The 22529-nt window shown below is 40.7% G+C and overlaps 2 protein-coding genes and 2 long non-coding RNA genes across 7 annotated transcripts in view; 3 read left to right on the top strand and 1 right to left on the bottom strand.

Annotated features, from left to right (window-relative positions):
• Positions 1-968: 968 nt before the first annotated feature.
• LOC147138189 (uncharacterized) lies at positions 969-2448 on the top strand. 2 transcript variants are annotated; one of them, XR_015088974.1, is made up of 2 exons: positions 969-1191; positions 2235-2448. It is a non-coding gene; the product is annotated as an uncharacterized LOC147138189 (long non-coding RNA). The 2 variants fall into 2 exon arrangements; XR_015088975.1 differs by having other exon boundaries at positions 969-2034.
• A 478-nt stretch (positions 2449-2926) lies between these two features.
• On the bottom strand, positions 2927-12820 carry LOC147138187 (uncharacterized). Of its 2 annotated transcripts, XR_015088849.1 has the most exons (7): positions 12741-12820; positions 10613-10650; positions 7764-7861; positions 4963-5247; positions 4730-4815; positions 4500-4627; positions 2927-4068 (listed from the first exon to the last, which is right to left on the bottom strand). It is a non-coding gene; the product is annotated as an uncharacterized LOC147138187 (long non-coding RNA). The 2 variants fall into 2 exon arrangements; XR_015088848.1 differs by having other exon boundaries at positions 2927-4627.
• Positions 3101-5279, top strand: LOC147138188 (uncharacterized). 2 transcript variants are annotated; one of them, XM_086047411.1, is made up of 8 exons: positions 3101-3390; positions 3665-3694; positions 3781-3841; positions 4030-4071; positions 4398-4483; positions 4558-4630; positions 4710-4810; positions 4936-5279. In XM_086047411.1, the coding sequence occupies exons 1-8, from the start codon at positions 3202-3204 to the stop codon at positions 4966-4968; spliced, it is 615 nt and encodes a 204-aa protein (XP_085903537.1). In that variant the 5' UTR covers positions 3101-3201; the 3' UTR covers positions 4969-5279. The 2 variants fall into 2 exon arrangements, with proteins under 2 accessions (XP_085903537.1, XP_085903538.1); XM_086047412.1 differs by having other exon boundaries at positions 4710-4849.
• Positions 12821-13636: 816 nt separating the features above from the next.
• kank3 (KN motif and ankyrin repeat domains 3) overlaps positions 13637-22529 on the top strand; it is a 32054-nt gene continuing 23161 nt past the window's right edge. Inside the window, exon 1 of the mRNA XM_086048243.1 lies at positions 13637-13766. The gene's annotated coding sequence lies outside the window, so the exon portion shown is untranslated. The remainder of the gene's footprint in view (positions 13767-22529) is intronic.

Genomic DNA, 22529 nt, shown 5'->3' with positions numbered 1-22529 from the left:
CTAAGTAAATTGTTCGTTTGACATTTTATGATTCTGTGGCAGAACTGCAATACGTCAATACAAGTAACTGTAGGCCTTCGAAAATGATAGAGAAAGTAACGCTTTTGTCCTCAGGCTCAAAACCGTAAGCATAAAGCAGCAACTCCCCCTGCTGTAGCAATGACAACAGTGCAGCATGCAAAGAAACACCGTTTAGTACAGCAATGAAAAAGCACTAAGTGAGGATGATGCAATGTATTTTCAAAGAAATCTTATTAATTTATTCCATCCCAACGGTCTATTTTCCTCCGTCCGTAGCATTAATTAAAATGTTTGCTGATATCATATATTATAAAGCAGCACTGGGCAGGAAATCGGCCTCAATAAAAAAACAATTCACAACTCTTTTGATGAAACATTGACTTACAAGTAATTGAATGTGACTTTTGATTTTTCCAATCAACAAGAACTGACATGACATAGTGTTGCTTTAGATGGGACTCGTTCTTTAACCAATTAGATTTTAATTTCGTCCTCACAAGGACATTCTTTTTTTCCCTTTCCAAAATAAAATACACTAACAGTACAGAAAATAAGGATATAAAGTCTACCAAACAAATAAGAGCAAGGAAAATGAGGGGGGAACAAACAAAAACAAGGGGGGGGGGGGGGGTGTTATCGGTCCGTGTCTCTTTTGGTCATTGGATGTTACGTTTGAAACAAGATATTAAAAATTGAAAAACGACTCGTTATTTGATGTTCGTTTTATTATCAAAATAGCAAAATTGAAATACAGCTTGATTTTCTATTTTGGTGTCTGGAACGAGTAAGAAACAAATGTCTGAAAACTGTTTGATGTTCAATTTTTAATTCTAAAACGAAAATAGAATACTGTATATCACGAGACACAAATCGAAATACGGCTCATATATTGGTTTTAGATTCCCGGAAGTTGTCACCGAAAGCATTTCTCCTAGTGACCAGGAGATGGCGACAGCCATCTTAGAAACGTCAACAGGAAAACTGGATTACTGACCCGAGTTATGATATAGATCTTGTCAAATAAATATGTATGTACAATACACGAGTCTGTGTGCAATAGTTAAACGGTAGTAGTCATCTGAATTCAGGCAATTTAACTTAACGTGTTCTCACCGATCTACTACATTCAAGATGTTCTCGGGGCAGGGCGCTTTTCAACCACTTTTACAAGTAAGAGGCAAAATTTCTGACTTCAAGTTGTTTAATCGTCACTCCAAGCAATTGTTCCATGCCACACTGGCGTGTGATTAAAAAAAGAAAGTCCGCTAGCTAAATGCTTTCATACAGTAAAAGGCATACATGCTAACCAAAATTAGCACCGATGTTACGGTAAATACAAGTTTAAACAGCACGCGGGTAGCAGTCCATGGTGTTGTATAATTATCTTATTCTGTGATAACTATTAACGAGGACACGGGAAAGGACAACACATTTGCGTTTAAATGTGAAGCTATCTTCAGAATGCTAAACGACTGCGATGTGCGTGCCTTGTAACCATGGCAACGGCTAGCGGTGAATAAGTGTTGGACAGTTTTTTCGTCGATCTCTTTTCTTTTGGGTGGGCGTCAAAACCCGGGTTTGTCATAATTTTCAGAAGCCTAACGAAACTTTTCGTCACTAACAGAAGCAAATTCGGTCTGGCAGGAGTTTAAGACTAACTTTTGGTCATTGAACATTGGGGTTGGAAGCAGATACTAAAAATGTAAAAACGTCCGAATTCGTTTTTCAAAACGAAACGCGAAGTTTAAAAAAAAGGTTGTTTTGTCAATATCAAAAGGATCGCACCAATATTCGAGATTTTATGTACATGACCATTTTCTTAGTCATAGGTGCGCACTCAAAGAGGAAAACGCTTCATGTCCAGTGAGGCGATTTGTTTTGATATTTGAAGAGATTTACTTAAGAGCACGGCGGTCGGGTCCACCGGACAGAGTCCATGACAAAAGGTGCACTGAAGTTCAGGGAAAAAGAAGTGACCAACCTACATACGAACCAAAGAGGCGCCACCGTGTGGTGAGACAACGTACTACAATAACTGTCTGTTACAAGGTGGTGTGTTTGGGGCTAGGGGTGGGTTGGATGAGCGGTGGTGTATATTCCCGATGACACGTAATACTTTGGGGGCCCCTCGGAAAGTCTTCCATTTTTTCTCCCCAATAGTATTAATAGTTACCATTACATTTGATTTCATCATGTTTCGTTGTGTGTTGCAGGTGAAGCCTACAAACCTGTCGGACCAGTAGCGACCCTCCCAATCCCCCCAACCAACGAGACGAGACGCTTCTCAACCTCCCAGCAGAGTTGTCTTTATCGACATCTTGAAACTAAAACAAGAAGTGTTTGTGACTGAAGCAGACAAGAAGACACTTGTGTGTTTTTTTCAAGCACTTTATTTACGATCCCCAATAAAGCAACGTAACAAACTAACTACACTGCCTCTTTGTCATGTTCGTCTTCGATTTCTTTCTTTCTTCAAAGTTGACTTTGCAAACTCTCTCCTGATCGATGACATCATGAAGTTAGTGGTAGTAAACACTGGTGGGATGGGGGGTTATTTGTTAGCTTTGAGTGTCATCACACAATCCACGTAGAATGTGTAAGTGACCACTTCACGAGAGATGCCAACCCTCTCCCCAACTACATTTTCTTTTTTCATGTAACTGTAACTGAGCGGCTCGGGTAATTGCTGGATGGATGGATGTTTGGAGACAGCGTGTTCAACTGTTGACCATAATCCAATAAATACACAAAAAAAATCGCGGATTTGTCCCATCAAGATGGGCGAGTGGTATAAGAAGTAGCTTGGTGCTCTGGAGACCCGGGTTCGATCCTCACACTTTGCACCATTTCCAATTCAAACGGAGAACAAAGCAAGAATCGAACCCGGGTCTCCTAAAGCCCAAGTAATGGCATAACCATTCAACCGTGTCAAACCTTCTCGGATTATGTGGTTGGTTTTATATATATATCTCCATTAATTTACACTGCGTCACCGTATGTGATATATTCTACTAGAGACAAAGACAGCCAGTGTTAGTCAAGTGGTATAGCCCAACACGTCACATGCAGACAACCCGGGTTCGGACCCCGGCTAGCTGTCATGACAGCGCATCTGTTATTTCGCTCCCGCTTTATCAACGTGACACAACCTATTTACTAGTGTCGACTACTTAGCGTTCTATGTTAAATAAAAGTTTTTTTAATTTTCTTCTGTGCATGACGTCATCACCGGAAACCTATTTAAGTCCGGGAAAAAGTGCCAGTTATTCTTTTTCAGTTGCTGACAGACTGCGGTCGTCCTCGTCCACCTGCTGCTGCTCCCCAGTCCGCACACATCTCCTCCACAAGATCATCGAAAACTTTGACAAGGTGAGTGCTCAATCTTTATTAGCCTCTTAAAACTCACTGCTTTTACTCACTTTGAACTTAAAGAATCACTTTTGGCGTGCTCACGTCTTGCTAACATTCTAAGCTAAAGCGTTTTCTCTATCGTTGGCAATTAACGCTTCTTACGGCTTTAAATTACACCAAAAGGCGTTTTTACAACGTTAAATTGTATACATGGTTAAATTGATGATTTAACAGTAACACTGCTACTTTATGTGACGCGAACTAACGAAGCGTTTGCTCCAACCTTTTCCAGCATCTGGACCAAAGTGACGTTTTGCTGAAGGTAAGGAGACAAAATTTCACACTTAAACTGAATGAATAAATTACATTTTCATGCATGCGTGTTAACTGTCTCATTTCTGTCCACAGGCTTACATGTTCAATAGAACGGCCACGTTGACTGCAAAATGGCACAATTTCTGTGTTTTATGTAAAAGATATCATTATTAAACAGACTAAATCAATTATGTGTGTGTTGACTCTTAAATGACCCTTGAAATGGCGGACTTCCTGTCTTTTTGGGACATGGCGTATGAGACTTTTGCATGTATACCAAATGTCATGTAGCTTGTCAGGCTGAGCATTTTCAAGTGGAATGCTTGTTACCTCATCTTTCAGGCCACCATGCTGTTGAGGCGTCCAGCTGTGCTCTCCTCACTGGTAAAACACACACACACACACACTTTCATACACGTACAAATGTTTGACTAATTATTTCAGCATGTGCTGACCAGGGGGCCTGCTGTGATCTTAATCAGCAAGCGTGTGTCGAATCCAGGTCCAGAAAGTAAAAACCCTGCGACCACAGTTTGACTTGCAGCTTGTGGGGAGCTCGTTGACCTGCCGCTTGAGTGGAAGCACCTGCGGCTACAACCCAACTGTGGCGCCAGGGGTTTGACTTTCTGGACCTGGATTTGACACCTGAGCAAGGTGGGAACATGCACTCAATGGCGACACTTGATCATTGTCAACTTTAATGTTTGCAGCGATGAGGAGACCGTCTTTATCTGTCGTCCAACTTTTCGCCATGGTGTTCCAGATGACTGAATCAATGAGGAGCCCCTGCAGAAGCGTACAGTAAAACGTACCCGAAACTGCATTTCAGGTTAATAATAGAATTGTCTTCACATGTTCCTTGTCCTGCAGATGGCGCCACTGGAGCGCTACGAGCTGCAACATGACTCAAAAGTGCGTCTGCCTGAGGATGAGTCCTCTGCTGGTAAGAAAGGGAACATTTCATTTCAGCTAGCATGTTCCACTTGTCTCGACAAAGTTGAATGATTTGTTCTTGTGTCCAGTGCCGCGCACTGTCGAGTACCTGCTCACAGCCAGAGACCAGCAACACTTTAGCCTTTCTTGTTGCTTGCTCATCCATGAGGTGCTGAAGCCAAACTTTGAGGTAGCCTGAGAAGAAATGGTAGACATTTACACTTGGATGGTATGCTCTTGACATTTTCACTGCACAATCCTCATGACATCTCTTCTGACCCAATACTTTTGTATTTTTTTTCTTCCCCTTACTAGATGGCAAGGAACAAGATCATAACTCACCTGTGAAGACTTGAGTCTTGATCGCTGATAGGGTTCAAGCCCCAAACATCTTCTGCACAAGACGTCGACTTAACTTTTGACTCACAGATTTTTTTTTTTTTTTTTTTTTTTTTTTTTTTCTTTTTGTCTTGGGTGGGTCCACATGCTTGTCCAAGTTCTTCTCGCTGGCCGACCACACTGTCATCCATCTTGCAACTTTGTCTTCTCGCTGGCCGACCACTTCAGCATGCAGCAACGAGCAGACTGTCATCAGACTTGTGACTTGTGTTTTTGCGATTGTCTACTCTGCAAAATAAATAAAGCTTGATTACAACTAACACTTAAGCTCTCAATTTTATTCTTACACACATTACAAAAAACTTGCAACTAACTAAAACTAAAAAGCAATCTAACTGAAAAAAAAAAAAAAAAAAAAAATTCTAAAATTTTTCTAAATTCCCCCCAATTTTTGGGGAAAAGTGGGTGGGGCAAAGCTGGGATAAAACTTTCTGATTCGCGGATGAGTGTGGAAGTGGGTGGAGCAATGCAGATAAAAGGCTGTGATTGGTCAAAGGTGGGAGGGACTATGCAAATTTGAAGTGCTGTAATTGGTGAGATCCGAAGTGGGCGTGGCTATGCAAATTTGCAGCGTTGTGATTGGTCATATTGTCAAAAGTGGGCGTGGCTATGTAAATTGCTGCATTCTGATTGGCTATGCAAATTCAAGCCACACCATGATTGGAGGATTCAAAATCAGGCAAAGTTAAGGGCGGTCCTAACACCATTTTTGAGTCATCAGGTCAGTCACTACATGAAACACAAGTCTTTTACTATTCCCCTCAATGTTACATGACCCAAAGCTCGATGAATTTAAAGATTGTTCGAGTTTTCAGTCTTGACGAGACAAACAGCAGTAGTAATGTGACACTTGTGTCCACTGTGACTAACGTGCAACTCTCACCTCAAGACTCAAAGCAGCCTTTGGAATAGTTTTCGACGGCAGCAACCGACACGCATGAAAGGCTTCAAATGAGGGCAGATTTACCAATAAAACACAAAGACTCCAATTCAAGTTGAATGATTTATTGGACAGAGAAGCTAACATGACAATTTGAAAGCATTTCACCAGTCAATGTTTGTGTGAGCTAACTCAAGTTGCACACACACAGACATTGACGATGGAAGCGGCTTAAGTGTTGCCTGCTTGACGAGCTCATGTGTGATGTCATTTACTTCAAATGACGCCCTTCAAATGAAGAGGGACATGAGCGCACTGGGACAAAAACTAAGTGTACAGCACAACACCATCATCACACACTGCTGGACATGTTTTGAAATGACACTGATGTCAACCATGTTAGTCAAAAATAGATAATAAAATAGACAGAGCTGGGCAGTCCAGTCCGTTCCTGGGCCGGACCGGTCGGTCCGACCGGATGCCCATTTTGGGGGCGGAGGGTGGGGGGTGACAAATTTTGAAAAATGGCTGGACTAAGCATGGCCGGAAGTTGATTTTAGTCCGGCCCACTAATCGGCCCTCATGCGTGTGACGTGCTCGCGAGGCGGCCAAAAATCATCTCAGCCTACTGGTGAAAGGCTTCTTTTTAGGCTTCTTTCTACTCCCGCGTCTGCGCGAGCGACAACTGCTGTTACAGGGATTATGATATTGCCCCTCCGCCCCCTCTTGTAATGGTATGCCCCAGTTGCAGGTGGGAGGTGCGGGTTACGTGATATGACAATGAGGAAATACAAACACGCTTGAGCGCACGTTGCTATCTCAAATGTTGCGATGACATAAAGTTTCCCACACGGAGACGGATGAGCCACGCAGCTCGTTGCTGCTGCTGCAAAGTCCCATCACTCAAAGTAAACAAGCTACTCACCCACATTCCCACTTAGCCGCCACCTTCCAGATCGTTTTTGCAGTAAAATTATATGCATCGTCTAGTCATCGCTTTATGGTTGTAGCAGGCACGGTATGCATTGTTGTCGCTGTCTCTTTGAAGCGACACCCCCGACTTGTTTCAAAACAATTTGTGTCCACGAGTATATTCAGACGCTAGTACATCAAGGTGGGAGTTCATGCACTTTTTCTGGCGTTCACTACTTACGGAAATACGCCATAGCAAACCTGCAGTTTATAGTGGTTTGCTGGTATGCTTTTCTTTTGAAGGCCGGGAAGGAGGCAAAGTGTGCAAAATAAATAAGTAACTTGACTACGACTTCTGCAACTTCTTCTACAACTCTTCTCCATAATTATTGGACCCAAATAATTATACAATATGACAAATTCAACCCCAGGGCTCACAATGCAAGAAAGCACGCAGTTGGGTAAATACTACTGGCGCATTTGAAGCGTTTCCAGAGCGGGTTCGAATCGTAAATCAGCCAGCTAATGATCCTTAAAAAGCCTCTGCCGTTAGCGTGTCTCCCGCAGCGACGTCAATCACGGACGCTTTTTTTTTTTTTGGGTCGGGGGGCGGAATGGGGCATAAACAATGTTTATGAATATGGCCGGAGGGTCGCGGCCGGAAGGGTACTGAAGTCAAGGGTGGAGGGTCACGGCCGGACTGGCAAAAAATGGTCAAGTGCCTAGCTCTGAAAATAGATATACTTTTTTTTTTTTTTTTTTTAAATATGACATTATTTTCTAACTAACTTAACTTGGCCCACACCATTGTCATTCAAAAACATGTCCAGAAGTGTCTGACATGGTGTTGTGTTGTGCAGAAGTTGAAGTTGAGTGCACTCACGTCCACCTTGTGGTGCGATGTGACATCACGCATCAGCTCGTCAAGCACACGACACTGCTCAGTACTCACTCGGGTCCAAATGCAGCTTGGCCTTCCCTTTCCTTCCCTTCCGCATGTCCCAAAAGTCTGTCGGCTGCACCTTTGAGCACGAAGCCTCCTCCATCCATCTGGTCAAGCAGAAAAGAAAACCAGTAAGTAACACTCACGTAAAAGTGCATTTTTTAAATTGGCTATTCTAAGATTTAAGTCGTATTATTAGAAAAATAAGGTGGTATAGTTTCACTTTTATCATTTGCAAATGTGCCCAGACACGTCATGCATGCATCTGCGTGAGCAATCAGCTGGCGGCTTTGTCTCCACACCTGACACCCAATGAGCAACTCATACACCTTTCAATCAACTGCTCAAGCAGGGTCTCAAAGTCCTCCAACTGAAAATACTCCCCCCCATGTGCTAAAATAGAGTAGTTTAATATTGTTCAAACATACACAAAAACTACTCCAACAGGCAGCAATCTGATCCCCTTGATATCATTCCTTTTCCTCCACTTGTAAAAATGCCACTTTACAACACCACATTATCTGGTAAGTATTATTTTACATTTCCAAAATACACAACTTTTATCAAAAGTAGAAAACTTGTCAAATTCACAGATAACACATTTTTGTTTCTTCTTTTTCCCTGTGACCCAAATAATCCTTTGTATTAGAATGTCCATCCATCCATTATCTGTACCGCTTCTCCTCACAAGGGTCGCGGGGCGTGCTGGAGCCTATCCCAGCTGTCTTTGGGCAGTAGGCGGGGGACACCCTGAACTGGTTGCCAGCCAATCGCAGGGCACACAGAGACAAACATCCGCACTCACAATCACACCTAGGGGCAATTTAGAGTATCCCATCAACTTACCATGCATGTTTTTGGAATGTGGGAGGAAACCGGAGTGCCCGGAGAAAACCCACGCAGGCACGGGGAGAACATGCAAACTCCACACAGGGAGGCCGGAGCCGGGATCAAACCCACGACCTCTGAACTGTGAGCCGGACGTGCTAACCAGTCGACCACCGTGCCGTGAGAATTCCTTAGAATGTGAAATTATCAATTGGGGGAATAGCATATTAAATTGCCCATTAATACAATTTTGGACTCTAATTAGGGCTGTCAAAATTAAAGCGTTCATTCTGGAGATTAATTTAAATTTCATAAAGTGTTTGAAAAAAAAAAAAAGAACTCAGTTTTATTTAATCCTGTGGCAGCTCACCTTGCAGCCAAATTTAAGTGGAAAGTAACTGGCGCAAGACAGACAAAGATGGACTTCTATGTAGTTTTACTTTAAAAAGTTACTCAGTGGAGAAATCCAAAACAATTTGTGCACTTTGCAAAGCCAAATTCAAATACCATTTTACTTGTATGTTTTTGCCGTATTGATCAACAGTTGTATTCTATACCATGTGACTTTATTTATATAGCGCATTTCATAACAGCGCCAGCTGTGACAAAGCACTTTACATTACAATAGCAATAATACAACAAGTGAACGCAATAAATTAAAACACAAATTACTATATAAAGTAGACACTGGAAAACTGCAGAAGTGTCAGTCTCACATCGGATCGAAAGCCAAAGACTAGAAATGTGTCTTCAAACGGGTTTTAAAAATGGACAGAGAGGGGGCTTGCTTGACATTTAATGGAAGGTCATTCCAAACGGAAGGACCAGCAACAGAAAAGGCTCCATCCCCACATACTCATAGAATCATATTCAAGGATCAAAGAAAGCTATTTGAACAGCCTCTGAATCGAAATATACTTTGCTTTTAATTTCAAGATTTAGCTAAAGTAAATATCTGTTACAAGCTTTGTATAAAATTATAGTTGAAAAAATGTGATTACGATTTATGTAAAATTTTGCATTAAGTACTTCAAATAAATTAAACGCTTGACAGAACTAACCAATTTTTTTTTCAGGATCAATTTAGATACGTCATGACATTCTTAATTTAGAGGTGTTTTTATTTATTTTGAGTGTTTGCATTTATTTACAATAGAATTTACATTTCTGTAATGGCTTATCTATTTAATGACTTTTACTCACTGCAATCGCCAGCACAAAAAAAAGTAACACAACATTTTGGTCAGCAACATATTCAAGCCGCCTCTCAGTGAAGCTGCACCTGTACACCGCATACTCCAAGGTTTGGCTAAATTGTTGATGTTGGGGTGGAGGCTTTCTGTCTGGTAACTTCATGCCCCAGCACACTACATTTATTGACAACATACAATTTGACAGCTCTCTCTTTAAAAGCTGCCTCTACAATCGATCTTTCTGGGTGCTCACCAGACCGGTGGCCTCATTTGCAGTGTGAACCCAGATTGGGGGGACTACTATTTTCATTTTTCAAAGATTATTTTTTAGTTTTAGATTTTTCATTAATTTTATTGAATCATAATAACTTGCTACTTGCTTTTTTTTTTTTTTCGAACAAAGAGGCGTTAGAAAAGTCACAACATTTTTGCAAAAAAGATACTAAGTTAGCAACACTGAGCAGACCTAGCTGTAGTCACGAAGCCCCAGGTTGTCAAGGCAAGTAAAAACCTTCCTTTAGTCACCTGAGAACTCTTTTGTATCGAAGAAAAAAATAAGGATTCCTTTAATACAGAGAAATCACATTCATTAATTTTAAACATTAAAGTATTGTAAAATGAGTGTAAAAATTTACACAATAAAAATATACAGTTTATTTTAATGTACTTCAATATTTTTCCAAATAGGTCTAACAGACACGATTTAAAGTAAAAGTATATTCATAAAATAACAACATTGGGTGTCATTAGGCTGTCTCTAATGTTTTGACCCCCTTGAGCCACCAGAAGCATAATGCTACAGAGAAGAAAATGGAAGGAACAAGCAGCATGCAGTACCTTGGAAGAATATGTTGATGGTGAGATGTGCCGGTAGACTACCAGCAGCAGGTGAACATGGGGAGAGATTTGCCACAAAATTAGTCACACAAATGCATCCGCGATGTTCACGTGTTTTTCAGATCCACAAATATATTGGTGATTTTCACGTGTTTTTTTAATGTGTGTGTGCATTTATCATGACTCTGCGTGTGAATTGTCGAATGTGTGTGGCTCAGCTGACAACCGTATTTCTTTTGGACACAAACGTCATGCCGTTTCCATGATACAGTATTCCCACACTGGAGGATGACATTTCAATCGCGCAAACAGCAAAGGCGCTCCAACTGTGTCCGTCTGTCGGACTGCGCGCACAAAGCGGAATAATCCCGTGTGACGCGGGTCATGGTAAATCGGTTTTCTCGGAATATCCGAGTCTGGGCGTGTACTTTACCATGCTAACGGCCGTCGAATTTAACTAGCAGCGATCGCTGGTTCAAACGGATCATAACGAGAACATCACATTAAACATTGACAACGCGCTCGCTCACTGAGACGCGTTCAAATACAGTCAAGCACTTCGATACATTAAAATGTTAATAACTACAAAAATCAAAACAATGACTTAGGCCTATCTTGCTTTGATCCTTCAGTATAGTGGTTGGGATGGCAAACATTAGTCTATGATATGTTATATTACCAAGTCCCTAAAGGCTTAAATAAAAAAAAATTAAAAAATCTTTTGGTGCCCGAAGACTTTTGTCAAGTACTGGATGTAAGTAAAAATAACAGTAGTGTGTAAAAAAAGAAAAGAAAAAATAAGTTAAATGTTTTCATGTTCTATTGTTCTAAGGTGTTAAAAATGATAAACATGTATTTTTTGTTATCAACATATTTTTGCTATTGTTTCCTTTTTGTCTCCTTTTCAAGTTATATAAAGTCATTGACCTGTTTCGTCAGCCGCTAATTGTTACAAAATAAAGTCCTTATTACAGCAAAGTATTTTGAAAATATATCTTGAGTCACTGTCAATCTTTACATACGAAACTACAGTATGCCAACTGGTCATGCTGCACCACACCAAAAAGGGTGCAACCGGATCCTGTGCTGGTGCGACCAAATGAAAAAGTGCAAAAGCCCTGCAGTAGGAAAAAAAATGTTGAGAAAAAAAAGCCTTATAGGGAGGGGGGGGCGACAAAGTATTCAATAAATTAGGAAAATGCAACTTTATTTATTAATTATTTAATGTATCTGACCTCTAAAATAGGGAGCGGTACGGGACTATGAGTCATGCTGAATGGAGCGGGATGGAAGTCACTTTCACCGGGACGTGATGGGACAGGATTTTCCTTTTTTTTTTTTTTTCATACTGTGGCCTTGGACTGAATTTCCCCCCCCCCCTGTGGGAGTCGAATGGTACGCGAGTAAAAATCCACTCCGGTGTCACCTATCCCACACACAGCAGTCAACGTTCATGTGTTTTAAAGGCCATCCCTCTTCAGTCCGCTAGAGGGTAGTGTCTCTGTCTCCAACAATCCATGTATCATTTGTTCATTAGTTGTTGTTTTTTAAACAAAACTGGTAGTTAAAAAATAGATTAAAAAATGTTTTGTCAATATTCGTTCCAAAAACCAAAATGAAACAAAACTGGCAGCAAATCTTTTTCCAATTTTGCTACAGAATTGAAAAATGAAAAATAAACAAACAAAACAAACTGATAACAGGCGATTTGGATGTTTCATGTACAAAAGCGTTGTTCTGCTGCTGCCAACTCAACGCCGCTGTAGCAGCGGGACAAAGAAAAGGCGAAGAAGAGGCGAAGAAGAATAACGTCTTCATGTCAAGGGCAAGGCATAGCAAGCTTGGGGTAAACAAATTACGGTCGTATTTTGTTTCCCGAGTTGTGTCAAATAAACACATAAAGGGTCAGGTTTCTGTTTTTCAATTTCGAAGTTTTAAACCAAAAACGAGACGAGATATAGTGATTGATATTGTTTTACAATAGCTAACAAGCTTCTAGTAGCGAGTAGCAATAAACAAGCTAGAAGGCCTCAGTGTCGTAATTATGCTCATAAATAGTGTACATACATACATTTGTATATGAATGGCAAATTGACAGTTTAAAAATGTAAGTGTTTAAATTACTCACTGAAAACACAGCCGCCAGTCACCGGGAGAATTGGTCATCGAACTGGATGTGTACGGTTCTTCTTCTTTTTCTACTGGTGCTTCTTCGTCTTGTTTTTGGTGGGTTACATCCCCTTGGTGCATATCGCCATCTACTGGACAGGAGATCGTAAAGGCATTTGACAAGCAATGTTATCCCATGACGTTATCTATCTACCGTAGGTCAAAGAATGTGTACGACTGTACGGTATAAGCAGGCTCAATACAAATGGAAAGAAAAGCGTGTTTGACAAATTGTGCAACGACTCTTCAAACAAGAACAACACCGTATCGTGTATACAACAGTAGCCCTTTTGGTAGGGGACATAATTTTATATTCTTATATTCTAAAATATCAACACAAAAAATTGCTTCTCACTCACCATTCATTTGGTCTTCGGGGGCTCCCTAGTGCCCGCAGGCACCATGTTGGTGACTCTTGATTTAGACTTGGAGACGTTAATGAACCTAAAATGCATGTTTTTGCATACTACACACAGGAACAGTTGAGCTGAGATTCAAAACCCAAACCTCTGAAATGTGAGGCAGACATACGTTGTGCGTTGTCAAATGTATGCAATGACAAGCAATGTAGTATCTCCAAATGTATTATTTTTTCTTTGTTTCAGCAATGAAACGCCTTTTAATAAGATAGAGACAGTGACAGTGAACCCAACATGGTGAACATTGACTAACAAAATAAATGACACAATGCCAACTGCTCAAAGTGTTTTGAACTTATGAGAATTAATAAGTAAACTATTTTTTTAGAACCTGAAAGTGGGAGATGTCAACATGTTATTTTATTTAGCTTTTAGCGCTCCGAAGGTTTTATTTTGAAAGTCCAAATCGGAAACGCGTTGCATCTCGCATCAATCGACACTGCTGTTGAACTTTTTAAGGGGAGTGGGAGTTCTCTTTCTTTTCCCCTCCCGAAACGTTCCCTGCTGTCCACGAGAGGCATGAGAAGTCCCAGTTTGACGGCGCGACCCCGACGAAAAGTCAGAAGGTAAGTAAGAGCCGTTAGCCATTAGCACAAATCGATACGCCAAATTGATTGATTGGTTGCCTACTCTACGCTCTGCGCTCGAATTAGAAGTCCCACTTACGTGTCAATAGTGAGCAGTGGTTCCAGACTCGCAACTACGGCAAGAAACTGTTACTTGAGTTAAACTATGCACGCTTATGTTTGATGTTACTGCTTCACACTCGTGCTTGCAATGTTATCCCTCTGTATGACATCCATTACTGACTCTAATGTGGTTTATTTGTATTTTTTCCAACATAATCTTGTCCCCAGTGCATGGTAACGTTGTTTTGTTTACCCTTCTCATTAAACCCCCCAAACCTCAACCCAACGTCAGTGCAAACATGTCCTGACTGAAACCATCAAAATACTAAAAGTAATTTTGTTCTTCTTCGTCGTCTTCTTTTTTAACTGTAAATCTGTCAATGACTACTTGGAAGCAAATTATTTGCTTCTTTGGAAATGTAATTATAAGCTTGTTTTCCTCAGATGGTTTCACTCAGCAAACATGTGAAGACCCCCATCCGCCCACTCCCCTCCACCCCCCATTCTCACCTACTTCTAATTGACAGATGTTTTGGTTGCTTATATGATGCTGCTGCTAAACTACTGTTATTATGTCAATAGTTTGCAGTTGTTTTTTTTTTACATATTTGGCAATGGTATCATGGCATTTGATTGGATTATTCTGCAAATGCAAGCCAATCTCATCATATACGTACAACGCACATCAACAGCTTTGGGGATCTGATGTCAGCTTCCTGATTGTGGAATTCTAGAAGTGAGAAGCAAATGTAAAAATATATCTAGCGTCTAAACGGTAACATCATCTACTGCACACCATGTTGCTGCGGCCTTCTGCAAAGTACATTCAATCTCCCTGTTTTTCGTGGTCTTGAATAGTAAATGGCACAATATCCTCATTATTTCTGGTGTTGGAATGTTAACACAGTAAGGGGGGGGGGGGGTTCTGGGGTGAAGGGTGTGACCCAAAAGAAATCACCATGGAAAGTGTGTCTGTTTTGGTGACCTCAGGATTGTGTGTTGGTTTTATCAGGCCATCAATACAAACAGTTCAGGATTTTTGCACCCTATTGCTGCACTTATAAATGGACAATTGATGTGTTGTTCAACCATACTATGTGTTCAAGTACCCTGAGTGACATTTGTACTGACAGAATTGAAATGACATCCAGATTAAAATGGACCAGTGGCTTGGTGGTTCTGGTAAAGGGTTCTGAAGTTGTCAACATTTAACTATTAGTCCTAGCTGTTGTGTATGAAAACATTTTTCTATGTATTTGAAAATCAGTGTCTCTAGTGCAGGTAGGCGTAGGTGTTTCCCTCCTCCAGCACACCTGATTCAAATGATCAGGATCGTTATCAGAATTCTGCAGAGCTTGTCGATGAGCTGATCATTTGAATCAGGTGTATTGGAGGAGGGAAACCTCTAAAACATTTAGGATAGGAGCCCTCGAGGTCTGTAGTTGTTGACCCCCGCTCTAGTGACTAGTGGGTTTGATACTGCATGTTCCGGTACCATATGGTGTAACCTCTAAGGTCAAACACAATCTGTTTGTGGATGCTGGCCTGGTGGTTAGCATGGTCGGAGTTCAAATTTTGTCATCAGCCTTTCTGTGTGGAATTTGCATGTTCTCCCTGTGCCTACCTAGGTTCTCACTGTCTTCTATTCCAAAAATGCATGTTGCACTTAATTGCAGACTCTTAATCGGGGGTCACCAGCTCACGGGTACCAGTTGGCCCCCAAGCACCACATGAGCAGCCTGTGGGCATGTTCTAAAAATAGGTCATCAGTGTTGGGAAATTGTGTTTTCCTAGGAATGCTGTTGAAGTTATCATTTGAAAATATAAACACTTTTATAGAAATAAAGTAGGGACGCCATGATCGCATTTTTTTGCACCTGAGTCCAAGCCACTTAATTTTGAATAGCTTCTATGCCAATCGAAATTGTGTCCATTTTCTTATTCTTTGAACATGTTTTTTGAATAAATGTATCCATACTTTTTTATATGGCTTTAAATCAGCAGTGGTGGTTCAACTCAAGTCAATAACTAAACTATTTTATGCTTGACTTCAAAAATCAAGAAAATTAAATCATCGGATCTTTTTCAGCTGCTACTGATCAGCCAAAAATGACGTGATCAGCCCTGATTTCCGAGTTTGTGATCATTGCTGATTGGATTTCAAATTGTACAACTTCTGGGTCATTTGGCATTTGAGGTGATTGCAAGCTTGTCAAGAAGGCTGAACAGCGCAACATTCATTCGTCATCTTCATCTTGATTAAAATAAGAGTGAAAAATATGAAACCGAAAGCTTTTCTGAAGTTACAGGATGTGCCACTGTCAGCACATCTACAAAGTATTTCTTATTATATTCCCCTGTTGCCAGAATCCAGTACAGTTTTCTCTATTTTAGGCAGGACACAACCTGCTTCTAAATATTGTCAGCCAATATTTTTTTCCCCTAATCGTTTAATTTCAGCAATCAACAGTAGACAATGAAACACTTAATACTGGTTTTGCAAGTGGGAAGAAGTCTAGACGTTATGAAATCCGACTTCTTCTCATTATTCTGTTAATTTATGCATCTATTCTGCTTCCATGAGACTACTCCAACTAATACTAGACGATAAATGGATCAGTAATACGTCATGTATACCTAATAATTATTATTTCATAATTGTAATTATACAATTATTAACCTAGAACAAATGGTGACTGTCACACCCTGTTTCATCCATGTAAATCATGAAAGTATCGTTTTTATATTTAGTTTTTGGTTTTATATTTGCAGAATGTTTTAATCCCTCACCTAAACTGTTCCAGAGTCTCATACCATAGAATGAAACACAGAATCCTTTCCTGTTTGTATGGAGTTGGTAGATTTAGAAGTTATGGTTCACACTTAATTTATAAACCGCTAATATATAATGACGTAACATAAACAAATCCGAATCACAATACATGACTGCAGTGTTGGCCAACTGAAGTTAACACGAGAGGACACATGCAGAAGCGTGCTGCAGCTGTCCTTTAAAGATTAAGTGTGAAGTAAACTTGGCCAATCATCTTTTGAGTAATACTAACGGCGAAAACTATTTAAAGCATACTTTCAATAGTTTTCATGATGCAACCTACCCAGATTAATAATTAGACCCGTAGTAACGCGCTGAACAAAAAAAATGCAAATGTTCGTCAATCTTCGGCGAGTGACATCACTAGAAGAGATCGAGTCGCCAGTCATCCATCGTACTGCATTGTTTACTGTCACGTTTGCCATTCTTATCGCGTTTTTCGGCGAAATGCCTCAGCGCTGTGTGGCGACGCATTGTTCACATTCAGGCCAACAGTTGCTTGAGTGGCCAAAAGATAACAATAGGGCACGTAAATGGACCAGTTTGTGTTACACTTCAACTGGCTTCCACATTAACTGGCTCCCGATTCCATCTGTGGCCGTTCGGGCAATGCCAGTCCAGTAATTTAGTTTTTCCTGTCTGCAGATTCGTCACAAGCAACATCAAAACTGTTCAACTGCATACCTGTTCAATTCTGTAATAAACACTTGAAACAAAACGTCTCGTTTACAACTTGCGACTGGCTGCAAGAATTGTAAACATAGTGAAAAAAATATAAAGGTAGAGAGCGGTATTTCAACCAGTGACACAAAGGAGAAAAAGAGCTGTCCTGACTTTGTTGATGAATGAACATGCCTCCTGGAAAATTGCCAGTCAAGTCAATCTTACTAATAGATTCACTTGCATTTTATGATTTATTAAATATACCTTAGTTGTGCCTCCTGGTACTATCACAATGTGACAAGAAATAATGCTAATTTGACAACGTGGGACACCAACCCAATATGATGTACGTGGCTCTCAGTGCTAGGAACAAATCTGATCATGCGTTATTTACTGCATGGCACAGCATTGAATTTCAAAAAATAATGCTAGGCTAATAATTGTAGCCTATTTAACCCATTAAGTACTAAAGCGCCCGTCTCAACAGCTCCCCAAAACCTAAGGTCGCCTTTGGAATTACCCTTGAAAACCTGAAGTTCTCCCAAAAATTCAACACTTACAAAATGATTAATATCTCAGGCCCTGTAGCAGACAGAAACATAATTCCAAAAGAATTAAAGAGCTTAGACATGTGGCTTTCACACAGGCAGAATTTATTATTATTTACTGTTTCAATCGAAGATGTAAAAATAACGTGTCAGTGCAAGAGAAGCACTATTTTAATGAAAAAAAAATCGAGTGGTAATTACCATCCTCTATTCTGTTACAAAGACGTCAATATCGTCATTGTCTACAAACCATATCATATCACGTTCGACTGGTTCCACTGGTCGTGCACGGCGTCTATATATCACTGCCGTTACTTATCAGAGCTCCGTGTGATCGACGGCGTCCGCCATTAGCCTACCATTCTTCCATTGTCAGTGGGTCTCATCTCCACTCATTGTCCGGTCGTGCGGGCACAACATTTTCATTATCCTGAGCATCTGGCTCGTACATGTACGGGCCAACATGCATTATGCCAACAACCTCCTCTTCCTCCAGCTCTCCAAACACCTGGATCCCCTCAGATAAGTTCGAAATATCGCTTTCTGAGTCTGTTTCTGAGTGGCTTTGTACACGTTCCACATCGTTGTTCATCGAATGACGTCGCATTTCCGATTTCGTCGCTGCCAACCTCTCACTTCGGAACAACGGTTACTTTGTCAAATACATGAAATAGAAATGATTTTTTTCATGCTTTATTTTTTGGATAATGTTTAATTACTTAGCTTTTATTTGTCATTTTCTGAAATTGCTTCACTCTTGGTCTTTAAGTACAGTACCTATGATGTTCCGAACAACATTATGCTGTTCCCTCGGGCGTCTTTATGCAACCGTATCTTGAGCTTTGACTTAGTGCAGCGGCGCTTCAAATAGACGCTCTGTAAGTTTAGTCCGATGTGTCAGGAGGCCAGAGGAACTCTCTGGCTCTGTACAGACAAACACCGCTCCATAAGCACGCTCCTCTTGTCTGCAGCCGAGGAGGCAGAGTTCATTTAATCAGATGAATAAATTTAGCTCTGTGGTCATGCAGTCTCCTGATGCTTGATTAAATGCATGCCGCTGATTTCCATTTTTAGCCCTCTTATGAGTTAACTTTATCAGCTGCCTAGTGAAAATGCTGTCACGTTAGGTAAGAAAGGCTCGTATACATATATACACTTGAATTAGTTTGACCTATTAAAGCCTGAAGCCCCTCGTGAGACATCTCTCTAAAATCTACGGTCGTGTTTGGAGTCCCCCTTGAAAACCTGACATTTTCGCCACCTACAAAATAATTAATATGTCAGCCCCTGTAGAAGATAGAAACATAAACATTCCCCCCAAATTTGAGAGCTTAGACATGTGGCTTTCACACAAGCCCCCAAGTTTACTAAGCTTTACTGTTTCAATTGAAGATGCAAGTGAAGCACTATTTTAATTTTTTAAAAAATCGAGTGGTAATTACCATGCTGTGTTCTCTTACAAAGACGTTGAAATCGTCATTGTCTCCGATCATACATCACATTTGGATGGTCTCACGGCTTTACAGTCCGCAAGCGTGTTGTCTATATCACTGCCGTAACTGATAACAGAGCTCCCGCGATCGACTGTGCGGCCATTACTTCTCGAAAAAAATACGGTTATCCTCCGACAACTCACGACACCGTCACATGTATATTCTGATGCATTTCATTGGCTAAGAGTCCGAGAATTGGATTAAGAAAAGAAAATGACCGCTACGCTCTTCCGGTTTTAAAGGGGAAAAACACTCAACAGCGCTCCCGGCTGTTGTGCTAGAAACTCGGTTATGCGCTCCCGTCCGTAATGGGTTAATTAGTGTCACAGATCTGCGCATGTGGCACATATGCCACCTTTGGCTTTTACACAGAACCAGTGTATGTCGTAACTGTGTGTCCTTTTACATCCACTGACAGGGTGGGATAAGTGAGTATGGAGTCTGTAACTTCATCCCCCCCCCCCCCCGTCCCGCCATTCCGGCATTCACTTTTCATGCAGACGTCACGGCTCTGGTACTGCGTCACAATGTTGGGAGGCAAACCTGTTCCCCAATTCCATGTCTGTGTGTGTTTTGTTGTTGTTGTTGTTTTAACAAAACAGTGACTCTGCAAAACGGTGGAAAACTCCTGGCTGACAGGTTGTGTAAAAACAATTCTCAACGATCAAAGAAACAACTCTAAACTCAAAGCCACATTGTTAAAAGACATCTCTCGGAAGCAACAGAATAGCTGTTTGATGTATTGATTAATCACTTCATTTTCTTAAAACAATGGCTCCAGGAAGAAGACAGTTAATGCACGCAGGGCGGGACAAACGGGCAGCATAAATATTCAGCAGTGGAACTGGAGCAGCAGTAGAGGATGTGGTGGTCTAAATAAGGAGATTACACCCTATTATTTACGAGTGCCTGGGCTGATGTCACTAAATGTTCAAGCAGTTCGACGAAAACCCCCAAATATGTTGTTCTTTGTTAACCACTTGATTTTGTTTAGATTAGGTACCGAAGTTACGAAGATCATTTTGCCCATTCTGAAGCCGGTTCTCTGATCAGATGCTTTTTTCAGTTTTCCCACAGGCTTGGAATAAATACAATTAATCTTTTGATTTTTCTGTGGCATCGCAATTCTGTTATGATTTGCTGGACCACAGATTTATTTTTCTATTAACCAGAGCAAGTCTTGTTTGGCCATTTGGACAGCTTTGCCTTGAGGAACAAATGGCAGCATCAAAGTGTGTGCTAATGCTTTTTGAAAATGTTATAATAGGGCTGCTTATAATGTATTACATGGTGAAATTCTGATCTTTATGAAGCATCTTAAGATCTTTATTTTAAGCTCTCTATTATAAAAGGTCAAACGTCTGTTTGGCCTGATTGTCAACAAGGCATGAGAAAGTTATTACATGTAGATGATACAAAATGTAGTTTACAATGTGTTCAACTTCATGTTCAGTACTGTAATCAAACAGATTACTGGGTTATGTTAAACTCATAAATTTTTCCCACAACTTTGATTTTCATTTCATGTCATACGCTGCTTCAAAATGCTCTCACAAATCTGGGCCAGTTATAACAAATGAGATTTGTCAATGGAAACTTACTCTTAACAAATCCTTTCATTGTTAGAGACTAAAAGAATGTCTCATGGCTACATTTTAGAATTTAGCCATAGCTGAACTCAAATAATCTAAATTCTATAAATTGTTTTTGCTTTACCACACAAAATGTCTGCAAAAATTTGAATTAGGGGACTGTGGCTGAGATAATTTGTACTGTAAGAGTAATCTAAGATGTGGTTGTTGAGAACTTGGGATGTAATTCGAGGTGCAACACACATTAGAAGTATTTACAACTGTCTGGCAGTTAAGTATATTGGTGAGTATTAAAATAAACGGTGGAGCTCACGTTGATGGGAATGCAGAAGCATGTTGGCTGATACATGAGGCTGACTGATGTTTGTGTTATAGTTTTTGGACACACTTCAGGTGAGGGCTTGAGCCATTGGAGTTATTTTAGCTCCATGCTAATTTTAGCTATATGACGTTGTCTGATCTCTGAACACGACAATAGTATACATTTAATAGGTTTGTTTGTTGCACGTATCCCAGTGTGAGTCTGATGCTGTGTCCACTACATGCTAAAATGCTATAAAGTATAAATCTAATATCCAAATATTGGGATTGGCGGCGAGGCATTAATCTGCTGCTCAGTGTCAGACTGGGAAGACACACACTAACCATACAATGACACGCACACTTTCACATAGTTGTTGGTTGTAGTGGTTGAGTGTGAACGGATTTTTGTGGAGTAAACCAAAGTCTTGTGGTCGGATCACCCTAAAGGTTCATTTCCAAAAGGGACCACTTTCTTGTTGGGAGAACAAAACCATGACTGCTTTTAAAAACACAGTAACCCCACAAACACACTTTTTTTCTTTTTTTAAACAAATCAAATAAATAAAGTTTGCATTTACACTGACAGCAATACTCTTATGACACTGACATATACACAGAATTTTAGGATGACCTTAAACCTAATTGAAATCCTTTTTGGCTAAGCACTGATTGCTTCTTGTCTCAGTCACATTGTTGGCTAACATGTAGGGCCCTATTTTTGTACAGAGAGCAAGTGTAGTGCAAAGCGCAGACTAATGGGTGGAGTTTTCTTTCTTTTGGTGTTTTCCTAGACTTCGCATTGGTAGAATTGGGTGTAACGTGGTGTTTGCGCCGTCGTGGGATAGAACGAGCTGACTCCCGGCCAAATGAAGCACGCTTCCCTCATTCCCATGAAAATCAGGGCGGCGGAAGCGTACCGGTGCTTGACATTGCGGAAGAAGAAATTGACTCGCTTTGGTCCAGGAGATGAGATGGGCATGCGCAAAATGTGTTTATACAGTATAAACTGCAAGATCTCCCTTTTGGATGATGTAGTCGGCCACGTATATGACGGGGAGAACGCCTTGTGGCGCCGAATCTGTCTGTCTGCGCCTCCATCACACACATCAAAATTTTGTTACACCACCTGTCCAGAGTCAGACGTGGTTTTACTGAGTCTAAAATCAAGTGTGCTTTTTGTTACCAAATTTGCAGATGCGCCAGGGGCGTGGCAGGAATGTCCAGTGAACGTAGCACGTCTACCAAATTCACAAACACGCTAAACTAGA

The sequence above is a fragment of the Filicampus tigris genome, chromosome 12 (assembly GCF_054856515.1).
Source record: "Filicampus tigris isolate MCC_2025a chromosome 12, RoL_Ftig_1.0, whole genome shotgun sequence".
Taxonomy (NCBI): domain Eukaryota; kingdom Metazoa; phylum Chordata; class Actinopteri; order Syngnathiformes; family Syngnathidae; genus Filicampus; species Filicampus tigris.
This window is presented reverse-complemented; position numbering and strand designations above follow the sequence as displayed.